The following is a 24,315-nucleotide window of genomic DNA, read 5'->3' as shown; positions in this document are numbered from 1 at the left end:
GAGCGGGGCGTGACTGGCGTTACGGCTTGTAGTGTTAAAAGCGCTGCCTGTTGGGTTTGGTTCGGGCTGCTGGGCGGGCTCGGGGCGGAGGGGCGGGGGTGGGATGGGCTGTGGGCGCGCGGAGACAGCTGTAGGGCTGCCCAAAATCTCCCAGATAAGAACCACGAACTCGCTGCAAACAGCCACATTTTTTATAGTAATTCCAGAAGAACCTGCTTCAGCAACGTTGTGAATCAACTTAGCCACCTCTGCATTGCTTTTAAATACATATGTGTGTGTATGTCTGTAGTTATAAGTATTTCTGCATATATATGTGCACATACATACTTGTGAAATTTCCTATTCTAGAAGCCACATCTGTTTTGGCATGAAATCTCCAGAAGAGATGCGTCAGCAAGCTCACATACAAGTGGTTAGCAAAAACTTGTATAGTCAGGACAACCACCACTCTCCGCTGCAGTACGGAGTACTTGACCATCGCATGGTGAGAAACCAATTTTTATTTTTTTTTTTTCAGACCCTCTTTGTGGAATTACTTTAAATGATTATAAATAAATTGGGATGGCTGAAATTTACTGCTCATCCCACATAGGTGCAAATGTGTCTTTACTTGAATTGCACGGACTGTTAGCTGCAGTAGCAGCTACTTTCTTCATGCTGTTGGAGAGTTCAGGAAACCATCCTTTTGAGGCAGGAAATAAGTTCTTCCTGCCAGGTTGTTGGTAGACTCAGGAACATCCATCTACAAAATGCCATCTTATAGATTAGTGGACTGTAGATCAGTTGCAAGACCTGTATAATGTGTCTGATATCAGTAGGGGCTGTGTGTGGAAGATGTCTTTGCATTGGAATGAGTGTAATGCTACTGTCATGCTTCTGATGCTGGGAAAAAGGAGTGGGTCTGCTGTGAGGACACTTGACTAGCTTAAAAACTGTTGTATTTTTTATGTATTCAGTTCATTACAGCTAACGTGTTTTGGTTTTCTGTGTGTGAATTCCTCTTCTCACAAAGGGAACCAGTGAAAAAGACCGTCCCTGTGAAACCTGTGGAAAAAATCTAGCTGATTGTTTAGGACATTATGGGTACATTGACTTAGAACTGCCATGTTTTCATGTTGGATACTTCAAAGCTGTGATAGGTATCTTACAGGTAAGCATGAATTATGATTTGTTGTCAGTTTCTAGCCTACAAAAAGGAAATTATCAGGAGAGATGGTGCTTGGAAGAGTAACTGAGAAGACCAAAATAAGGTTGTATTATAAACTTTATCTTTACATATCTTGGTTTTTATGAAATAAATGTTTTTAAATACCAGAGTTAGTGAGGTAAGTACATCCTTTTTTTTTATGTAATCTCAGACTGATTAATTTAATCCATTCCTTTAGTAGTTTGAATTCAATGTATGCAGTGTAACTTGCCTTTTAAGACATTCCAGTCAATCAAAGCTGTTTGCTTTATATGGATTTTTAAGATCCTGCAGAGGTTAGGTAAGGATTTGTCTCATAGACTGTATTTTTCTTTTTCCCATGTACTTTTCTGTGTGTTAAAGTATATGAATTGGTCTTTCAACCAAGACAATAGTATTTCATTCAAAAAGCTGCACTCCACTGAAGACCTTAAGTTATAGTAGAAGAGGTGAATGTGTCTGTTAAACAACTGTGTTTATGTGTTTACATTTAAGATGATTTGCAAAACCTGTTGCCGTATCATGCTGTCAGTGGAAGAAAAGAAACAGTTTTTGGATTACCTAAAGCGACCTGGCCTTACATATCTTCAGAAGAGAGGACTGAAAAAGAAAGTGTCTGAGAAGTGCCGGAAGAAGAACACTTGTCCTTACTGTGGTGCCTTTAATGGTGAGTGCTGACATTAGTGCTTAGTGTAGTTGCCTACTGTGATGGTCTTTACCTTGGTGGCATCAAATTCTTTAATGTGCTTGTTCATTCCACAGCTAGTGGGTATTTTCTCTGGCCTTCATTAAGAAACAGGTAATGGCATTCTTAATGCTAGGTTATGTTTCTTTGCATCTCATTTATGTGGATATAGACATTGTTTCTAGTTGCTTGTTTTGTTTCATGGCAGTAGCCAATATTTGAAACTTCAATAATGGCAAAAAAAACCCTGTTTAACACATTTTTTAAAATCTTTGGAGCTGTTGTCAGTGATCAGTGCCTTAACGTAGAAACATTCATAGACTTTGTAATTTTGAGTGAACTTATTTTCATCATTGTATAAAATTATCTTTCATAACATTAGCTGTGCTTGTCATCCTCTAGGAGGGTATGTTCTCCAATTTGGCAGTATTTGATCTGTGATGATACTGGATTACACTGGAACTTGTTATTCAGGGCAGAGTAACTTAATAAAAAATCACGTTTGTTTTTCCAAATATTTTAATTTTTTTTCCTTCATGTACACTGATCAAGTTATTCTGCTGTTAAAGGACTTGCATTGTTACAGTTTCATAGTAGACAGTTCATTCATAATTTAAAACTTTCGGTTTAACTCATGAAAATTTGGGGTTGATTGTGATGATCAACAGCATGAATAGAGAGAGCTGCGTCATTCTAAGTGCCACGGGTACATATAGGAGGCACAAACAATAGCATTTACAAAATTATGTGATAGGTCAGCATACTTCGGTAAAAATAGAGGTTGGAAAGCACTTGTACTAGTCTGTGAAAGTTTTATGAATAAGGTTACCTGCATGACATGAATATATTTCTCAGATTTCTCTGACAATTCACTTTCAAAATTACTTCAGAAGACAGTGGAATGATGTATAAATGGCACATCTTAGTCTTGGGTTTAGTGTGGGAACTTCTACTTCAAAAAAATACCTGCCGTGATTGAGATAAAGCTGAATTAGTGTAGGCTAAACTACTTGTGTTCAGCTTCAGAAGCCACATCACAGTCTAGGCACACCAGGCCAGTTATACGAGGAGACATAACCTGATTGCCCTCTTCTTTTCTGAATTTAGGGAACTGGTTAATAAAGCTGATGAAGTTTTATTTTCTTCTGTTCACTGAAGGTTTAACTAGGTTTTGAACTGTAGCTTATTTGTTTTAAGTTCTGGGGGGTTGGGGGGTTTTTTGGGTTGGTGTTTTTTTTTTGTTTGGTTGGTTGGTTTTTTGGGGGGCTGGTTTGTTGTTAAAAAACCCAACCAAACAAAAAAACAAACAACAAAACAATCCATTTTTATTTCCTTACAGGTACTGTGAAGAAGTGTGGTTTGTTGAAAATAATACATGAAAAGTACAAGACCAATAAGAAAGTCGTAGATCCAGTAGTATCTACTTTTCTACAGTCCTTTGAAACTGCCATTGAACATAATAAAGAAGTAGAACCCTTACTGGGAAGAGCTCAGGTGAATTTTATTATGACTTAATTTTTCTGATGGTTTTTGTGTGTGAAATAAAACTCCTCAAAGGTTTTCAATGTAGCATCTTAAGCTTGCAGTGGTCCAAGATTTTCGTATACCGAAAGACACTTGAAGAATGTTTGCTTTTATTGCAGTAAAAATGTTCATCTTGCTAAAATGAGAAAATTCATTTATTAGTATGTTCTGATACATAGCCTTATGCCTGTAAAGAAAGGGGATGTTCTTGATGTGTTACACTTCATAAACTAGGAAAGCATTTACACATAGATTTACTGTTGCTCCAAGATGACTATAATACGCAGATTTTATTGTGTGTTTGGGTGTTTTTCTTTTCTTCAGAAGTACTTATGTTGAGAAGGAGAGAGAGGAGATTTAATTATCTAACCTTTTTGTTTCATTCAACTTTGCACTGTGCGATTTATTTCCTTCAGCTCTTTGCAAATATGTATCTCAGGATACATATTTGACAGAAAAAGTAGTGGTTATCTGGAATTTCTTATACTACAGTAGTAGCTGTACTGAGAGAGAAATTAAGTTTTGAAAAATAGTCTAGAAAGTATGGTAATGCATGTGACTGTACAAATTATTACAATGTCCTGTAATTTTGTTGTAAGAAGTTTTGAGATGCTTTGGCAAACAAATATGAAATACTCTCGTTTAGTTCTTTAGATATAGTAACATGATGAGAAGTAAACACTGATATATAAGCAAAAAAAGGAAGGAAACAGTAAAGTAAGTTAGTATCTGAGACACTAAAAGTACTGGTTTGGAATAAATAAACCAAAACGTTGTTTTTGTTTGCATGAATAGTTCTTATCTATTTTTCTTTTTAAAATACTTTATTTCTGAACAAACAGTAAATGAGAGGAGGAGGGAAGCACTGGAACTGTTACCTGGTGGCTTGTTCTCACCTTTCTCCAATTGATTTTATAGGAAAACTTGAATCCTTTGGTAGTGTTGAACCTCTTTAAAAGAATCCCAGCAGAAGACATCCCTCTACTTCTAATGAACCCAGAAGCTGGTAAACCTTCAGATTTGATCCTCACAAGACTCTTAGTGCCTCCACTGTGTATCAGACCCTCTGTCGTGAGTGACTTGAAGTCTGGCACCAATGAAGATGACTTGACAATGAAACTAACTGAGATAATTTTTCTCAATGATGTAATAAAAAAGGTGAGTCGTTCTTCAAGCTCTCAGAGACTTAAAATTGAATATAGCAAGTGGTTTTACTTCTCTTACCACTTACAATCTAGCAAGCGGTCTGTACTCTACTGCATCATTTGGTATTTTACTGAAAGAAACTTGCTTCAAATAGAGCTGGCTGAGTGGCTGCTTGCAGTATAGGACCTGCTGGAGATCTGCTGGTGGGTTATGGGGAATGATGTTTTTGTATGAGTTCTGGTCTGTAAACTCATCTCTTGTTTTGTTTCTCTTTTGTTTGTTTGGCTTGAGGGTGGGTGGGGTGTGTTTTGGTGGTTTTTTGTTTGCTTGCTTGCTTGTTTGTTGTCTTTTTTCTCTATTACTCTCTCTCTCTTTTCTTTTTTCCCTTCCATGACAATGACACTTTGGGCAGTCACTTACATGAAGACATTATACCTATTTTTTTTGTTTGTTTGTTTTTTTCCTGTAGACCTTCCTCCTCTATTATTACTCTGTTTCCTTTTCCTTTCTTTATTCCACCATCTGTTCCTAAGAAATCAGGTTTCAGTTAGCATGGTTATCAAATTGAGACTAGGAGTAAATTTGACAATTTATCACATGTTTAGAAGAGCAGTTCTACCAGACTAACACTTTTCAGGCTTTTCAAAAACTAGTCTTTTGTCAGGCAAACAAAATCAAGAGAGTACTAACACTTCCGTGACTGAAAAATTATTAACTGCTAGTGATTTTCCTGGCTGTGAAATTATATTAGCTTAACTTCAGTGGCTTGGAAAAAATACAATTTAAACAAATACATAGTTTTGCGAGCATTTGTCTCAAGCCAGTGCTAGTCAAAAGAAGTTTTTTTGTTGGCTTCTCCTGTGAATAACCTTCTGCTGTACCAATATGCATTGTGTTACAAAGTTCTTGCCGTGTTCATTTCAATGTATGAAGGTTTTTTAATGTTATTCTCAAAACAAGAGTTGTATCAGAAAAATTCTTTGCTAGTTTAATATGTGGTGTAATGTTTATTTTCTAACTGGGTGGCTATTTTGTTTAGCATAGGATATCAGGAGCCAAAACACAGATGATTATGGAAGACTGGGATTTTCTTCAACTGCAGTGTGCCCTGTACATTAATAGTGAGCTCTCAGGAATTCCTCTCAACATGGCACCTAAAAAATGGACCAGAGGTTTTGTTCAGAGACTTAAGGGAAAGCAAGGTGTGTCCAGAAAGTTGTTTTTGGTTTAATTAAGCCATAAATACTTGCTACTCCAATGCGTCTCTCCACTACTACTGTATTGCACTTCAGTGATGTACCTTGAAAGATATTTTAATGTGCTGTCTTTACAGATAACATTTTGAAAACAATTTTTTAACAAGGATTTTTCACTTCCTTCTTTTGTTAGGTCGGTTTAGAGGCAATCTGTCTGGAAAGCGAGTGGATTTCTCTGGCAGAACAGTCATTTCACCTGACCCTAACTTAAGAATAGATGAAGTAGCTGTGCCTATTCATGTTGCTAAAATACTAACCTTTCCTGAAAAGGTAAGTAGTATAGAACCAAAACTTTTTCTGTGCCCCCTTTTTTTTAGTTTTAGCCAGTCTTCAGTGTTGTCCTGCTTTATAGCCTTACTATAAAAGGAAATGAATGTAAAGGGAATGAATGTTTTGCTTTATGTTCAAAATGTCACTTAGTGACACTTGGCCAGTTCAGTTGCTGCTGGTTAATGAATACATGCAGGTGCTGTGAAGGCATATGGTGTAATGTAAAGAAAAGAGTTTTGCTTGATGCTTTTTAAACTCATACATAGCTTCAAATGTTTGTTGGTGTACCTGTTTAAGGAGTGGTTGGATATTCTTATTTCTGAATTTACTTCCCAGATTTTTAATGTAATTTCACACTGATGTTTGGCTCTAAGATTGGCTTACATTTTCTTCCTGTGTTCCCTTGTTGTGGTTTAAGCCCAGCCGGTAACTCGGAACCACACAGCTGCTTGCTCACTCCCCCCCATTCTTCCTCCCCCCGCCCCCAGGTGGATGGGGAGGAGAATCAAAAGAATGTAACTCCCACGGGTTGAGATAAGAGCAGTCCTGTAACTAAGGTATAGTACAAAACCGCTACTGCTACCACAAATAATAATGGTAAGGGAAATAACAAGGGAAGGGAATACAATTGCTCACCACCTGTCAACTGATACCCAGCCTGACCCAAGCAGCAATCTGGGCCTTCCAGGTAACTCCCCCCAGTTTATATACTGGGCATGATGTGCCGTGGTATGGAATACCCCTTTGGCTAGTTTGGGTCAGGTCTCCTGTCTCTGCTTCCTCCCGGCTTCTTGTGCCCCTCCTCACTGGCAGAGCGTGAGGCTGAGAATGTCCTTGATCAAAATAAACATTACTCAGCAACAACTAAAAACACCGGTGTTATCAGCGTTTTTCCCAGGCTGAAAGTAAAAAAACACAGCGCTGCACCAGCTGCTAAGAAGGAGAAAAATGACTGCTACAGCTGAACCGAGGACATCCCTCCTGCCTGTTCCCTTCAGCAGCTGGAGGTTGTGAAGGGGATTGTCAGTTGAGCCTAAAATTTGGAAAGACAAAAGTCACCACCAGAAATAACAGAAAAAACAGGTTTCATTTGCTTCTGATTGATCTTTATGCAACAGGTGAACAAAGCAAATATTAATTTTATGAGGAAACTTGTCTGTAATGGTCCTGATGTTCATCCTGGAGCCAACTTTATACAGCAAAGGCACACACAAATGAAAAGGTATCATGTTTATCTGTAATGATTCGCTTTTTATTTCTCCCTATCAACTTGTTCTTACTGCTGTGTGAAAGAAGTTATATCTGAAGGGATTAAAATTTATATTTATAATCTTTGATAAAGGGCAGGAACAAAAAACCTGACATCTCCTTGGGTTTAGTGTATAGTTTCTTTTTAGATAGTATTTGGATTTAAACTTAAGGGTAGATAGTATTGATAGTGAACTGCAATTAGATTGGGGTTTTATTTTGTGACTGGGGGCTGATATAGACATAAAAGAAAATTCGTAGTTTGGGGCACATTATACTGTCTGTTTTCATAGGAGAGCTAATCTGTAGTCAGTTAGTGTATGAGTCAAATTCCCTATACTCCCTGATACAATTGAAATACATTTTTTGGTTGTATAAATAGACATTTTTCCTACTTGTTGTACTTACAACTGTAGCTTTGTTAACTAATGTCATAAATACATTCAATATGTAAAATAGCAGCAGGGCTGATGTTTAATGATGCAATCCACACCAGTTTTGTCTTCTAGTTATTTCAATACAAATAGTCCAACATCTAATGGAAGAACTTGCATTATAAGCATGGAATTTATTTTCAATTCTCTTTATCTCTTTCTGACATTATTTCTTCCAACTCCATTATTATGTGTTACCATAAGATTTTTGAAATATGGAAACCGAGAAAAGATGGCCCAGGAACTGAAGTTTGGTGATATCGTGGAGCGACATCTTATAGATGGTGACATAGTTCTGTTTAACAGACAACCCTCTCTTCATAAGCTGAGCATCATGGCTCACATTGTAAGTGCATACACATACAGATAGTCCTTCCCTGAATGTGAGGTGGTTTACTTTTGCTGTTGTTTCTCTTACACACATGAAAATAAACAGCTTTTCCTGAAACTCTCTGTGGAGATGAGTGTGAGTTGTGCTTTTGCCTGAGAATTGATGCTTAACTGGGCAGTGTGTCTGAACAATTCTGTTTATAAGCTGTAATTGACCTCAGTACGTGTTCTTGCATAAGCATTTCATTTTTGTAGAGTTGATGTGATGTATAGAAAGCATGTTGTGTTCTGTGCTTTGTATAAATTTTTCATGATCAAAGTTATTAACTACATTTGTATAACAGAACCCAAGTACAATTTCTGTCAGTTCTTGGTTGAGTTAAAATCTATGATTGGAAATTTTGAGTCATGTCTGTAATAAAAAGAAAAGATAAAGCCTACAAGGAAGCACTCAGGTATGGTTTTTCGTCTTTTAGCATGCTTGACTGCATGGGCATCACTTATTTTTTTTCTTTTTGTTTTTTTTCAGGCTAGAGTAAAACCTCATAGGACATTCAGATTTAATGAATGTGTCTGTACCCCATACAATGCAGACTTCGATGGAGATGAGATGAACCTTCATCTTCCTCAGACAGAAGAAGCAAAAGCAGAAGCACTTGTTTTAATGGGGGTAAGGTAGATAATACTGGGGTTGGGATTGTGACAGATGGGCCAAGCCCTGTATTTCTGAACTTGCGTGTGAAATATGAAACATTATCAAGATTTCTGGGTATGGTTCGTGTGTGACTGTGAAGCTGCCTGGAAAACTTTACAAAGAGGAATTTAGAATAAATTAAGGCTTACATAATGTAAGTCTAATAGACTTATATTTAGAATTTGTGGAAAAAACAATGGTTTTTAAGTAATGTCACTGGTATGTTTCTGCCTGACTATCCTTAGCAATTGCTAACACATGGCTTTATTACCAAACAGATCATACTCTGCTTTCTGGTTTGACAGCCCAGCAATTGCAGGTGATCAGACCAACTGGAAATGAGGCAGCAATAGTGTGCTTGTACCAGAGAAGGCAGTTTGCCAGAGAAAGTAGGAGACAGTAGATTTTTAGGGCAGGGGAAAAAAGGGAGAAGGGAACGTAGATGAAGAGGGATCTGTAGTGTGAAAGTAGAGTCAGTAGTATCAATATGAGGATTTTCCAGTACATTGCTCTTTTAGGGTAACTGAATGCCACTGCTACTTCATATGTACCAACACAAGTATTGGCTGCAGCATATATTGGCTTGCTGACCTGATTTGCAAGCTTAAAAAGAGCCCATCCCCACTCTGTTCCCTACCCCCAAATGTGGTTTTGTGTGGGCCTGTGAACAGTTCAGGAAAACTGTGCTGCATAGGTGAGGTTGATTAACTGCAGCAGTATGAGTAAGACATAAGAAGATGGGGCTGGTGGAAGAAGCTAGCTTGATTATTACGTGTCAGTAGGGACCACACAACATGCAATATTTCAGCGGCTCCCTTGAGTGAGTGTAACCTCTTTTGTCGCTTCTTAGGTTCTCAGAGCTACCTTCTCTTCCTTTCCCTGTCACATTTCAACAGTAACCTACCAAACAGATGAAGTTGATTGCAACTTCTGCTTTGGAAATAGAACATGTAATATCCAGTAACTATTCTCAAATTATTCCTTAACTGTCAATAGATCTTTATGGACTGTAGTGAACTGAAACTTCTAGTTTACTTTTTCTGTCTTTTTGAAGAAAGCTCTACTTTGATTTAGAATAAGCTTGGACCATTTTTGTTAAAATATCTGTCTTGAATGGTAAGCTTCCTTCTGAAATGGAATATCAGTGTCTTCAAATGCATATTTTGTTTGTTTCTTGTATCACATAGACTAAAGCAAACTTGGTAACACCAAGAAATGGAGAACCTCTTATAGCTGCTATTCAAGATTTCCTCACAGGTGTGTATATAAGTTTATTTTAGAACTGTGTGATTTAAAAGTTGTTCCTTCAAAATCACGTCCCTCTTTTCCAGATTTTTTCTATATTAATTAAAAAACCTCATTCACAAGTCAAAGTGACAGTATGAAAGTAAGGCCATTGTTAGTCCTTAGAATCTCTTTGGATACTGTTTACTTGGGTAGCTGCGATTATTACCTTTGTGTATGTTTTGCTGTGTTTCTCTGACAGAAAATGGATGTTTGGGAATATGAGGAAGAAAATGTACCAAAATTAATGCCAAGACCTTATTTTTACCTATGGGATAGAGTCTGAGAGAGACAATAGGTTGTAGAAATGCACTTGTTCCGATTTTTAGAAATTTGTGTGGAGCAATCAAAAAAACTCTGGAAAGGATTTACAACTGAAGCTGTCTATTATCATTTTGCATAGTAAGTAGGTAACTAGTGTTAGAATGAAATTGATACTGAATATGCAATAGCTTTTAAATTTAGTTTTATTTTAGCCTGTCACGTTGTTAATTTTTTACATTCTAGGTGCCTATCTTCTTACATTAAAAGATACCTTTTTTGATCGAGCCAAAGCCTGCCAAATTATTGCTTCTATCCTGGTTGGCAAGGATGAAAAGATTAAAGTTCGGCTTCCACCTCCAGCAATTCTGAAGGTGTGTCAAACTATTTTTTTAAATTTACTAAGACTTTCTCCCTTGTGTGTTCTTGACCCATGGCGATATTCTCATCAGAGACAGTTCTTGTTTTCTCTGACATTGGTTTTGCATGAGATCTTTGTATTTATAAAGCACAAGGATCAGAATTCAGGGTCAAATCTATGCAGAAGATTTTTGATGGCTCCTGTTGCTGAACAGAGTCAAGCTTGCATGGGTGCAGTCCAGGTGCACAAGTCCTTCTGAATTCAAGCATAGCCTTGCCACTGTCCTGCTGCTGTGAGTCAGAGCACTTGGCTACTAGCAGTCAGAAGAAGATACGTTGTTCTTAGTAACTGCACTGTTACTGGCTGTGCAAACTAATAGGGGTTTGTGCAGACTAGTACTGGAGCAACATGTTATTCCATGGGTGCGCTCAAGTAATGTCCTGAGATGCTCAACAGTACTCAGTTTCAGTATTCCAAATTTAGGAGACATTAAACCTGTGAAATAATATGCTTTAGTTGTTAATCTGGCAATATGTTAAAGAGGATGAGTGTTATGTGATGTGATTATTTTTTTTTTTTTTTTTTTTTTTTAATACTCCTCCGTTGGTTTGGTTGGTTGGTTTTTTTTTGTTTTGTTTGTTACATCATGTAGACAAAATATTTTGAACAGCAGAATATTTGTGTATTTGTCACAAATTTCGCAGAGAGCTGTAGTATCAGTAGATTAGGGTCTGTTAAACCTTCATTCATGTATATTTCAGGGTGTCTGTATTTGATTTATTTTGTATTTGAGACAAACAGTTTTGTTTGGAGAGAGTTTGGTATACTTTCAGATTTATTAAATACTAAGTATTGGTCTATGCATTTTAATTTCAAAAGAAGTGTAATAATAGGGAAATTCAGAAAGTGAAATTGAAATACGAGGGAATAATATTAATTTAAAACAGGGTCAGAGCATTTATGGGCAGTATCTAATGAGAATTTTATAAGTTGATATGAAATTTTGCTAATAGGCAAGAGCAGTGATTTTTTGCTTCTGTCACTCCAAATGAATAATTCTAGCACAAGCTGTGATAGTGACTTACATTTAACTACAGCTGAGGGGAATACGTAATTATATGAATTTAATCTCCTCAAAAAATTAAACCAAAGGCATTATGTAACGAAGGAATTATAAATGTTGCAATCTCTTTGAGAAATGAACTGACAGCAGCAGCCTTTTTTTTTTTTTTTTTTTTTACTTTTCTAATCAGAAAGGGAAACATGGCAGTAAGAGGGACCAATAGACCATGTTTCTCTAAATATATGCACATACCCTTATGTGAAGGATAACCATTCAGCAGTCAGTGGTTTTCTATCTATAAAAGTGCATAATGTTTTCCTATTCAAAGGAATGCTACTATGCACTTCTACAAGTATAATTCGGTACAGAAAGGTTCTGTAGAGAAAACAATTTTACAATTCTTGCTTGCTGTTTTACTGTAGTTGTTGTATAACCACTGCAGTCCTAATTCTTGTCTCTTTGTTTCTCTAAGCCTGTAACACTCTGGACAGGAAAACAGGTATTCAGCCTCATTCTCAAGCCCAGTGATGATTGTCCTGTAAAAGCTAATCTACGAACCAAGGGCAAACAGTATTGTGGCAGAGGGGAAGACCTGTGTTACAATGATTCTTGTGAGTGACACTTCTAAAGCTGTGTTTTGGAAGTCTTCAGAGAAATTGTAGCTATTGTTTTGCTGAGTTTGTTACCGTTGAGCTCACTGTAGGAATTAAAGCTTTGCATAAGTATTCTTGAAATGGGAAATAGAATTATGCATTTTTTTTCTCAAAAGTCGAAGTCATGCTGAACACTAAAGAGAAGTCTTGCGTGTTTTCTTGTAATAAAATCTTGTGCGATACTAGGCTTGTCATGGTACGTAGTATTCGAAGGTGGGAGAGAGATCAAAGCTTAGAAAGTGGTTGTGCAGAGGACAAATGGAAAAATTTAATATCTTAAGGGGGGGGTAGTAATACTGTTAGAAGTCAAACACTGAAAGGAGTTATAGGTTATATAGGTTATATATGGAAGATGGCAATACCTAGAATACCAAACCACCTGTATCTTTCCAGTTAGGGAAGTCAGAGTGGCAGAGAGAATGCAAAGCATCAGGGTTTAAGAAGCTATAGGAGATGAGCAAGGCTTTGCTTGTTATTAGTTTAACATTCATGTGGTAACAGCTCAGAAAGAACTTCAGCAGGCAGGGTTAGCTTAGTTCCTTGTTGCTCGGAAGTGAGAGTTAGGGAGGAACCATTGTTTTGTAGTAATTCTGTCATGCAATGTTGGTGTCAGAATTTACCAATTAGGACTCAAATCCACTGTACCAGTGGAAACTGAGTGATTTCTTTAGAAGATAGGACAGCTCTGTGATTGTGAATTTGGTTATAAACATGGTGGCACGATTTTTTTTTCTGTCTGTAAGGAATGTGGAGTGAAATGCAACAAAGCAATCCTGTTCACACCTGTGTGAACATAGACCATCTTCTTTACTACAGTCTTTTCATCTTGGCAAGTATGGGAAGAATTTCTGCTTTCTGAATTTGATGTGGAGAACTTTTGGATTTCATTGGTGACTCTGTTCTGTTCTCTGAGGAAAAAAAAAAAAAAAAACCTTAATTTCTGAAGCAACACTTGGTCTCTTCAGAAAGTTCTCTGTGAATTCTCCAAAGTCTTAAGAAGTCCTAGTATTGCATTTTGATTGTATTTAATAAGTGAAAGAACCATGACTTCTGGTTCAAGTTGATGATTACTTAAATTCATGTTAAAAATACTGAGCATAGAGTGCACTTTGCAGACATCTACAGTGTTCTGCATAAAATTATTTAAATTGGATCTATCTACATATGCCAGTTCTTTGAAAGGTGCATAATGAATATATGATGAACATATATTGTACTACTCTCATAGAAAAAATATGTATGAAGATCATGTCTAGAAGACACTTTTTAGTTAGTTAAAGGCTAAAGCTTAAAAGGAAGATTCAGTGCCTGAAATGGAAGGTTACTGACGAAGCAGAAGGAAGTCATCTAAAAGAGTCAGTGTGTACAGACCTACAGGCAAGATGGATGTCATTATTATATGCTTGTTATTCAAGAAACATTTGAGTCCAGTGTGTCTTTTTAAATTCACTCTGTGCCTCCAGAGGTGATAGAGTTGAACTGAATGTCAGAATCTTTGAATAAGAGAACTGTAACTTCACTTCTGAAATTCTGTTGCTCTACTTCATTTATAAATAAATAATACTGGTTTACTTATAAATAAGTAATACTGGTTTATTATGCATGATTGAGGACACTATTTCTGGACAGATAAGATTGATTGAAGACTTTATTCTGATTTATGAAGCCAAGTTTATTTTTAGTTTTTTAACAAAAAGGATTATTCGCAGTGTTTCTCACAAGTCTTAAATTGGATACAGTTTCCTTTCCAAGGAGGCAGGGAAAGAAATTTTGAGGTTGTAAGGTCAGGTTGTAGGCTGTCCCCTTACATATTTACTTATGCATTTCTACAGACACATTAAATGTCTGTCTTTGAGTTTAGTTCTTTTAGTGGAAAGAACTTTTATTTTAAAACCTACTTCATAAACGATTATTAGAGTTCAGGTAATGTTTTAGAAAACCAATGAATTTTTGCTGCCTTTTGTTTCTAGATGTCACAATTCAAAACAGTGAGTTAATGAGTGGTAGTATGGACAAAGGAACTTTGGGTTCAGGATCCAAGAACAACATCTTCTACATCTTGCTGAGAGACTGGGGGCAGGTAGAAGCTGCAGATGCCATGTCACGACTAGCCAGACTTGCTCCTGTCTATCTTTGTAAGTACGTTTCCTGGGAAAATAATATCTTAAAGCAGAAACAGAACAATAGAACAATATTTTTGCTTAAAATATGATGTACAGTGTTAAAAAACAAAAACCAAAAAAACCCTCAAGCTAGTTGTGAAACCGATAGTAACATTGAAACAATCTATTGTGCTTATGATGGGAGGAAAAAAGTTCCCGTTGATAATAGTTCCTGGGTTTAGTTTGTTTTATCTATATGAGGTAAAGCTATTAATATAAGCATGAATTTTTTTTTTTTTTTTAATAATAGCTAATCGTGGCTTTTCAATTGGAATTGGTGATGTAACCCCTGGGCAGGGCCTGCTAAAAGCTAAGTATGAGCTCCTGAATGCTGGCTATAAGAAATGTGATGAGTATATTGAAGCTCTGAACACTGGCAAGCTACAGCAGCAGCCTGGTTGTACTGCAGAAGAAACACTAGAGGTAAAATATACATATTTAGACTCGAGACTTCATTAATATTTTCATGGAAATTGTGAAGTTCAAAGTTGTCTTTCAAAACCTAAAAATACGTGCAAATAGGTATGCAACTTTAGGTTAATCTATCTAGGCTTAAGGTGTAGATGCTTGTATGCTTCTAAAAGTGTTACCTAAATACTATACTGCCAAGATCCTCCCTCCCTCCTGGCTGGATGTATTGGGGTGATAGACAAGAGAATAAAATCACATAGGTAATTGGAATGGGATTAATTACATTTATCAATGGGCAAAAGTTAAGTGGACTTTGGTTATGCTGAGCTTTTTTCTTCTTTCTGTAGAAATTTTGATGAAGGGCAGTGAATGTTGCCAAAAGCTTACAGTTATGCACTTAATGAAGTCAGCTGAAGAACACCTTTCATTGTCTTTAATGATTTTATACATTGATCGTCTTGGCTAGTTGATGTCTAGTTTTTACTGTTAAAAAAGAAAAAAAGAAAAAACAAGCAAAAACAAAATCCCCAAAACATACAAAAAAAACCCCCACCACCACCAAATGACCAGAAAACCCCACCCGATGGTGCAGTACTGTCACAGCTGCTCAGTTTGAAGTGGTACTCTGGTTCAAAGAAGTGTCTTAGTCTTTTCCACTCTTCCTCTTTTTGGACACCTGTGTGTATCCTAGAATGGTTTTTTTGATACAGTTGTTAAGTTCTTAACTATTGGAGATAACAATTTTTGGAGGTAATCTCTCACGTAGCACAGCAAGACATAGGGCTTACATCAGTGCTTAGTTTAGCTTAAGTTGGTGCTGCTGACAAAAGAGATTGTGATGTTCCTAGCTACCCTTGTCTTGTTGCAGCAAATTGGAAAGTTATGCAAGATAAAAGTTAAACTTGCTTTACCCAAAGCAACATCTAGCTTTCTTCTTTTATGGTATTTTGAATTCCCTTTAACTACTGGAGGTATTGCTGGGAGTGATAGAGTCCTGTTTGTGTATGGTATTTTTAACAAATGCTGAATCTCTGAAATTTTGGATTTCAGGCCTTAATCCTCAAAGAACTGTCTGTTATCAGAGATCATGCTGGCAGTGCCTGTCTCAGAGAACTGGACAAGAGCAACAGTCCCCTTATCATGGCGCTCTGTGGTTCTAAAGGTAGGGATAGCTAAACTTTAGAAGTGGATTGCTTGCTTCATCACTGTTCTCACAATTACATACTCTGTCTTTATAGGTTGTTTCATATAGTCAGCATTAAATTCATGTATAGATTTCAAGTGACTCTTTTCAGTAAGTACATGTTGGGTACAGGTAATTAAAAGTTAATTCAAATAAGTTTAAAGAAATTGTGAAGAGAAATATGTAGGTAAGGATCATGGGTTGCATAAAACACAATCCTTAATACAAGACAGGATAGTATAAGGACTGTAGTTAAATAGTGGTGGTATGAATATCTATGACCCAAAGAAAAATTGTTCAGAAGAGTCATTAGCTATGTTGTAGACTTAGTTGTCAGTCTCTGTGAAAATTCTGAAATGCACAGAACAAGTAACAGAGAAGCTTCTTTAACTGTTGCAATTCTAAGTACATTTTTGACAAATTATGAAGCTTAATAATAGATCTTCATAGAAGTGAAGACAGCTTACAAGAGGAGTTGTGATATTCCTCATTTGTGAGTGAGGTTTTCTTTCTTTTCAGGCTCCTTCATTAATATATCCCAGATGATTGCTTGTGTAGGTCAGCAGGCTATCAGTGGGTCCCGAGTTCCTGATGGGTTTGAGAACAGATCCTTGCCTCACTTTGAGAAGCATTCTAAGGTAATTCTGTATGCTTACAATATACTGTCAAGAAAAGTGAAAGAAATTGACTTAAACCATTTTAATGAGGGTGCACGATAGGATGTGTTGTTATGACATGGTGAAGGAAAAGGATCACATATGGTGATTTGGGAGTTAACAGTAGTATTATGAATTGATATAGGATGTCTAGATAGCTTGAATTTTTACAGCTAAGCCTTCCTTAGACCTTTCTAATTTAGTAAAATTAAAGTAATTCTGATGATATATTTTTGATTCTCTTGAGAGTCCTGAAGATAGTTTGTTGGAGTTTTTCTTGAGTTACGTTTCACTGCACTAAGACTTTTCAGGACAATTTCTGGGTGTATGTTGGTATCTTTAGACGGTGAAACATGCCAGATAAACCATTCTGGAGTCTGCTGTTTTTTCTTTCTTTTTCCACTGAGACAGGTATCATGGGCTACTTTGAATGTTCATGTTTGAGGTCTGTTCTACATGAAGCCATAAGGAGTCTCATGCACTTGCTAATACAATTAGTGAGATTCCATTAATTTTTTTTTTTTTTAACTGTTACTTGAAATCTAATGATCACTAGAGAAGGTTCTAGGTACCAGCCCTCAATCTTGTGTTAGTCAGACAGCTCAAGTGTTGGATGGTGGCCACGACACTTGCGTTTGGCATTAAACACCCAAATTTCAACTTCTGAGTTCTGTAATGTGAAATATTCTATTTTCTGAATAAATTAAAGAAGAAAAAATACTTAATGGATTAGGTGAGAAGGTAAAAGTTAAATTTAACTCTAGCTTTTTTACTGATTTAGAAAGCACTCTCTGTTAAATAACAACAAAAAGTGATCTAAGATGAACCTCTTCGTAGCCTATATGTTGTTTCATGTGATCATGGAGACAGGTTGGTGTTATTTGACTTGAAGGGAGGCCTGCATAAAGTTCATTTGGCAAGAACTCTTCTCAGAGGTGAGAATAAACCATTCAAAAGAATTAGTTACATATCTCTAGTCTGTAGTCTTCAGCACTGCAAATACCTTTGCTATACTATTGCAAAGTGACTGTTCTTACTGCCTTTCCGATTTTTGCTGTTTTAAGGGAGGCCAAAGTGTTGGAAGCTGGTGTAGTGTTTGCAAGGAATGTCTAGAGGCATGACAAGGCTTGTAGGCAGAGGAAGAAAGTCTGTTACATTGGTTTGGAAGAACTAAGCAAGGGTTTTGAAGCCTTTATTCAGATCTCATACAAACATTGAACTTCAAAACTAAATGCACCTGAGATGACTTCTCTGTGTTTGTGTATTCATTGAAAGAATTTAGATGACATACATGTTTTTCTGCATACAAAATGTACATTTCCTTTTAACCTTTTTTCCCACTCTTTTCTGTAGCTTCCAGCAGCAAAAGGCTTTGTTGCTAACAGCTTCTATTCTGGGTTGACTCCCACTGAATTTTTTTTTCATACAATGGCTGGTCGAGAAGGTCTGGTTGACACAGCTGTAAAAACAGCCGAAACTGGATATATGCAGGTAACTGTCAGTGGAGTAGGGGTTTTCTCAGTCTTGCAAAAGGAGGATATTTCTTACGTGTATGTTGAGGTGAGGGGTGGGGGAAAGGTGTGTACAGTGTGTGTGTATGTGTGTGCGTTTAATGTAATGGTATAATTTATACTGTGAAATACATTATTTTGCTCTATTCTCGAATAGGCATGAGGTTTGTAAACCAGACCTCAGGCAATGGTACAGTAACATGCTTCTATTAAACTGATTCCTCTTGAACATGGGTGATAAGCCCTTGTTCTATGGAATTATTGAGGACTACTTTCTATGTAGTATGTCTTCCTAAAACCCAGGTGAATGATAGAAGTTTGTTCATACATTATAACGTAGATTTGAGTTGTGAGTGCTTTTTCAGATACAGTATTTCAACAATGAGAAGCAGAAAACATAAATCCTTTTGTGTTTGGGTTATTTAAAAAAAGACTGTCTGGATGACAGAAATATGGCTGAAGCTCCCGTTTAGTATCTGACTTGGCCATATAGACTTAGACTTAAAGTTCTGTAAGATGTTAGTGTCTTTGGCTGTATCTCCTGTGGAAATAAATGTCCCTCCAACAAAGCTTCTTGTATTATGAGCAGTCTTAAGACTTCAGTGAAGATATTTTAAGTAGTATTTTAAGCATAGTCCTCTTCCCAGTGTAACAGGCAGTAGAAACGCCAAGATAATTTGGGGCTGGGAACACATTCAGAGATAGACAAGTAACTCTGCAAAGACTGAAATAAATTGTTTTTGGAGTGGGTGACTAATTAGACCATTTGTCTCCTAAGCTAACAGAATAATGTTTGCGTATGTGTAAGTATGTACAAAAAAAATTATATATAAAATAAGCAACCTTCAAAACATTTTTCCATATCACTTTCACCCTACATGAATAAATTGTAGCACTTGGACTTGGGAATTTAAAAACAAACAAAACCAGACAACATTTATTTTGTCTTATCTTTTTCCTCCTCACTAAAAAAGAAATAAAAATACCGATTTCTATTCTTTGCTGAGCTGTTTTACTCTGTGTTACAGAACAATCAAGTCCATGTTTCAAGTAAAAATGTTTTTACCACTAGTGCTTCAGAGCATGCCTTCTTTTTGGGAGGCGGAGGAAAGAAGATGCTATTAAATGGATTTCCCGATAGAAGAAATTAATGTGAGAGAAGTAGCTAACACTGGTAAAAAATATTATCTACTGGATTTGACATACGAGCTCTTTGGTTTCTTTCAGTGAAAATAACCGTTGACTGGTTTTGCTTCCATATACAAAAAGTGGTGTAACCCTCAAGAAATAAACCTCATTGGAAGAATGTAAATATTCTGTCAAATCCTTCCCCCCCCAAATTCTGTAGACTGTAATAGGTTCTTGCAGCTTAGCATTAGGTTTCCTATATAATGGAATTTCTAAATGTGAAGAATTCTGGTGTTGCTTTAAATTTTGTTATTGTTGGCTTTCATGCTCCGGGGAATGTACAGTAAATCCCTAAAGTCAGTGTTTGACTTAAAATAGGTTTCGTGCCTGCTTGCCTGCTGATCACTGTGTCAGATTTATTTCCCGAGTTCAGTTTCTATACTTTTTGTAATCCAAATCGGTAGCTATTTTTAAAAAGTTCCTATTTACCTTCCTTGCCTTGCAATTTTTTTTTCCTTCCTCTTTCCTTCAGAGGCGGCTGGTAAAATCCCTTGAAGATCTTTGCTCACAGTATGATTTGACAGTCAGAAGTTCTACTGGTGACATTATACAGTTTATTTATGGAGGAGATGGCTTGGATCCTGCAGCCATGGAAGGGAAGGATGAACCTCTGGAATTCAAGCGAGTTCTAGACAATATCAGGGTAAGGATTACTGAAATCTGTTGAAAGTTTGAGAGCACTATTAAGCATGTAGATGAAGTAATAAATTATGGGGAGAATTGTTTCAGTTGAAGCATTTATTTTTAAATAGCCTTTTTGAGTGGTCCTGGTCAGTCACTCAGCATGTATATAATAGGACTGAACTGTGTATAAGCTGTGAAAACAGAATTTTCTTATGTTCTTAGACATAGTTCTATGGCCTAATATCTAACTCACTAGATAACTTACTACTTAGTTGAGTACTAGATTGGACTGATGCTCTACCAAGTAATTCCTTATAAAATCAAGACATTCATGTTCTTTGTGTTGAGCTGTTTCCTAAGTTGGAGACCTGATGTGTTAAATAATTCCGGATGTACTGTGATGTTTGAAGAACGGTATTATCTGGTTTTGTAGTTGGTTTGTTGGTAAAAGCCTTTTGCTGAAAGAAGTATTCAGATTTCTGTAATGTGAGTGTAATAAATTGACAGAATTAGAAATGTGTGTGTGTATACCTTCAGATTTGTGTATGTGAAGAGATGGTCCACATACACTTATATTTACATTAGTCTAGTATTATATAGTAAAAAACCCCAAACTGAACAAAAAACCCCAAACTAAAACCCAACCAAAACTGAAGAATGCTGTTAATCAATGAAGTTTTTGTGCATATGGCTTATGTGAAGAAGCAAATTTTTTTCCTCTTAAGGCTGTATATCCATGCCATAGTGAACCAGCCCTTAGTAAAAATGAATTGGTGTTAACATCCGAGGCCATCATGAAGAAGAATGAATTTATTTGCTGCCGAGACAGTTTTCTGCAGGTAATTACCTCATTTCCTTATCACACAGTGATTAACTTTTCCTTATAAATTAAGGAAATGAAATAAAGTGGTCTTATCAATCTGTAGGAGCAATGGCTGACTTTTATGTGTTAGAAGCAACAGTAGTAATATATTTCAGTCCATTTGGGGAGTAGGGAGGTAGGGCTAGTAATTTTAATTCTTATTATAGTAGTTGTTCATGTTCATCACAGAAGCATCAGAAATGAGAGAAAAATCTAGTGATTTTTTGAGTAGAAGGTGCTGCTGATCTGAGATATCTTGCTGGAATTTCTCTCCATAGCAAGATGGTAATTATGTGCTTCCCCTGGGATGTCAGAAACAAGATGATATTGACCCTATGCATAAAGGAACCACTAGGACTGAGTCTCATACTCTATTATTATACATGTCTTTTGATATTGCCAACTTTCTGAATGTCTGTTTTTACTCATTTGCTGGTTTTCCTGTAGTAGAGCTATATACACATAGACCTATTTACCTTGCTTATGATACTGACCCAGCGAAACACTTGTGTCATATGAAAGAGCTTTGCTGGACAGGGCTTATCTTCTGAGGAGTACTTGGGTTTTTTAAGTATGAGTGAACAGTCACATGACTGCTCACCCTTTGAATTGTAGAAGTCAATTTGTTTGAAAAAACGTTAAGCAATTTTAATATTTGAGAGCAACCACAATTCAGACTACTTTGGAAGACAGGAGTAAAAACTGTAGAATTAACCCACCTTTGGACACGTAAAGTTGTTATTGTGCTGAACCTTCTGGTTACTGGCAGTGATGAGAATAATGTGAATTTAGTGACCTGCTTTTGAAGGGTTGGTTGTTTTTGTTTGTGATTTTTGGGTTTTTGTTTTTTTTTTTTAGTAGATCAGAGTGCTTTGGAGCACTTTGGTGACAGAACTAATAAGCCACTGTTTATAAACCTGATTTGCAATTCCATTGCCAGAGCAGAGTTGAAAAAGTTATTATATCTATACTTGAAATATGCTTTAACTTCTAACAGCATCTCTGAAGGGAAAAAAAAAAAAAAAGAAAAAAGGCAGTATACTTACATCAAAGTTTGGAACTGAATTTGTTCTTTGAGATGTACATATTTTTAAACATATCAGGGAATACCTAAATAATTGCTATTAATTTCAGAAGCACAGATATGGCTACATCATCTTAATGGTAAATTAAACTTAAGATTTCTAAGTTTTAGATATTATTACATTTTCTTCTTTCCTTTTTTTTTTCTGTTCATCCTTGAAGACATTAACTGAGACAGGTTATGAAAAATATAATGAGGTAATTGTAGCATGTGTGTGCACTGTGTGAGCATTAATGTTAGTGCTTTTTAGCTAAAGATGTGTGCATAGTGCTGAAGTAACTGATTAGCATATATACATTACTGCTTGTTAAATTATAATGTAGTCATTCATCATGAGAATTTACCCAATTCCTTTTTAATGGTGAAAACTGTGACGTGTGAATTAATCTTCAGAGTTCAATTTGAAGATTTTGAGGATTTGAGGAACCTCGCTTTTAGTACATGATGTTCCTTTCTAAAACTCATTCTTTCAACCTTTAGAGATATTAGCATGTTTTTCTGATGTCTTCCTATCTCTTCCTCCACTTTCCCTTCCAGAACAGAAATATTTCTTGTTGCTGTTTTTTCACCAGGAGGTTCCTATAATGGGCTTAACCACTCTTGTCCAGAAAACAGTATGTCTAAATAGCCTTTTCCAAACAGACTAGCATTCATTCTGCCTGCACTCTGCCCTCACTGGAATGAACTCAACTGATGAAAAAGCAGATTTTTGGCTGGCACAGTTTCAACTGTGTTAATATTTTAACATATTTGAGTACACCAAGATACAAGTGGAGGGAATTTTTTTTCTTCTTATTGAAGTTGGGAGAATCTTTAGAAACCCTCACAATTTAATAAATAAATAAATCCATCATTTTTCTGTGGATTTTTTTGAGATGATAGCATATGAGCACTAGGCAGTGTGGTGCAAACACGGAAAAGGGTTAGTGCTGGCACATGTAGAGCTGGCCTAATGGGTCTGCCTGGACTTCAGTGAATTATTATTGAATCTTGTGGGATTGTCTGTACCACTCTTCTTAACTGTGAGGATTCTCTTCACCTGTATAAACGATCACGCTAGCTTAAGTGCTGGGGAACGTGATGCAAACACGCAACTGACTAGGCTTTATACCCTGGACTGCTTGCTACTTTGACTAATCATTGGTTCTGCAGTAGCTGACAAGGCCCATGCTGAGCCAGATCTTACTGAGTCAGTTTGGTGCCTTTTTGTGAAACAGGTCCAGAGTAAAAGACTTCATGGTTTAGACAATGTGAAACAAGCAATGGTTTCTTGAGCTTGCCCTGCAAATTGGATTCCTGTGCTCGTAGAGGACAGTGTTGCACTGAAGATAAGTCCATAGACTCAGACAGGCTCAGCAAAGAGTGAGCTACATTTTCATTCTATTTGTAGCATAAATTAATCCATAGTTTAGATAAACTGCCAACACATAATTGAAAGTTGAGAGGAATAGGTCATTTTCTCTTTTAGTTCTTGAGCATGAATAAAACTTCAGACAGTGAGAAATAAATGTCTTCAGAGATTTATTTCTCGCCTTTTTTGGCTCTAGTCTATGGAAATAATGTCTCTTTATTTTTCCAATTTGGAATGATGTCTAACATTTAATTCATTATGTTGGAGACTTTTATATTTTTTTAATTTTTCTAATACATTATTTCTTAACAAATATTTTAGAAAATAAATCACCAATTTAGTGCAGAGATTTCAGGGTCAAAAACCTTTAAAATAGCAAAATACTTCATTCATGAATTAATATGGCTTACTGCAGGGCAAAGGGGGCAGAAATGTATGAATGCATCCTGTTGTCATCCAAGTGGGGAAACAACTTGAAGCATCCATTCCAGCAGCACACTTCCGTTGTTGGTTCTTTCATTTGAACTTTGTTCTAGTGGTCACAGAAAATAACATACTGTCTGAAAATATATTGAATACCAGTAAGAATGTTGATATTTGGAGAATTTGAGGATTCTTTTAGGATGTAACAGAAGTGTTTTGATAATTTATGAATTCAGTTTAAAAAAAAAAAAAAAAAAAAAAGGAAAAAAAAAGGCAATCACTCAAATATTTACTCAATTTTCTGAGTAATATTCAGTGCCGGGCTACTGTGGTGGTTGGAAGGAGTCCAATACTGTCTGAAGAAGAGGTGATATTATATGATCATCATCCTGGTTGTCAGGCAGGACTAATGGGGTGGAAAAAGTTTAAAAAGACTCTAAAAATCAAGCTACTCGCTTCTCCGTG

The 24,315-nt window shown here is 36.4% G+C and overlaps 1 protein-coding gene across 3 annotated transcripts in view; it reads left to right on the top strand.

The window, feature by feature from the left end:
- The window catches only part of POLR3A (RNA polymerase III subunit A), a 38,083-nt gene that overhangs the window by 384 nt on the left and 13,384 nt on the right, over positions 1–24,315 (top strand). For 2 of the 3 annotated variants that reach the window (XM_030487151.1, XM_030487153.1), the window contains exons 2-22: positions 349–484; positions 1,013–1,150; positions 1,682–1,853; positions 3,211–3,365; positions 4,314–4,553; positions 5,581–5,743; positions 5,931–6,067; positions 7,186–7,289; positions 7,954–8,095; positions 8,609–8,749; positions 9,961–10,030; positions 10,565–10,692; positions 12,215–12,353; positions 14,366–14,530; positions 14,808–14,980; positions 16,019–16,130; positions 16,671–16,789; positions 18,161–18,298; positions 19,979–20,149; positions 20,856–20,969; positions 22,238–22,273. In XM_030487151.1, coding sequence (XP_030343011.1) covers positions 349–484; positions 1,013–1,150; positions 1,682–1,853; positions 3,211–3,365; positions 4,314–4,553; positions 5,581–5,743; positions 5,931–6,067; positions 7,186–7,289; positions 7,954–8,095; positions 8,609–8,749; positions 9,961–10,030; positions 10,565–10,692; positions 12,215–12,353; positions 14,366–14,530; positions 14,808–14,980; positions 16,019–16,130; positions 16,671–16,789; positions 18,161–18,298; positions 19,979–20,149; positions 20,856–20,969; positions 22,238–22,273 — 2,893 coding nt within the window. The remainder of the gene's footprint in view (positions 1–348; positions 485–1,012; positions 1,151–1,681; positions 1,854–3,210; positions 3,366–4,313; positions 4,554–5,580; positions 5,744–5,930; positions 6,068–7,185; positions 7,290–7,953; positions 8,096–8,608; positions 8,750–9,960; positions 10,031–10,564; positions 10,693–12,214; positions 12,354–14,365; positions 14,531–14,807; positions 14,981–16,018; positions 16,131–16,670; positions 16,790–18,160; positions 18,299–19,978; positions 20,150–20,855; positions 20,970–22,237; positions 22,274–24,315) is intronic. The other variant, XM_030487152.1, reaches the window with a different exon arrangement.

This window comes from Strigops habroptila, chromosome 5, assembly GCF_004027225.2.
Source record: "Strigops habroptila isolate Jane chromosome 5, bStrHab1.2.pri, whole genome shotgun sequence".
NCBI classification, from domain to species: domain Eukaryota; kingdom Metazoa; phylum Chordata; class Aves; order Psittaciformes; family Psittacidae; genus Strigops; species Strigops habroptila.
The sequence above is the reverse complement of the archived record's forward strand: the minus strand, read 5'-3'. Positions and strand labels throughout refer to the sequence as shown.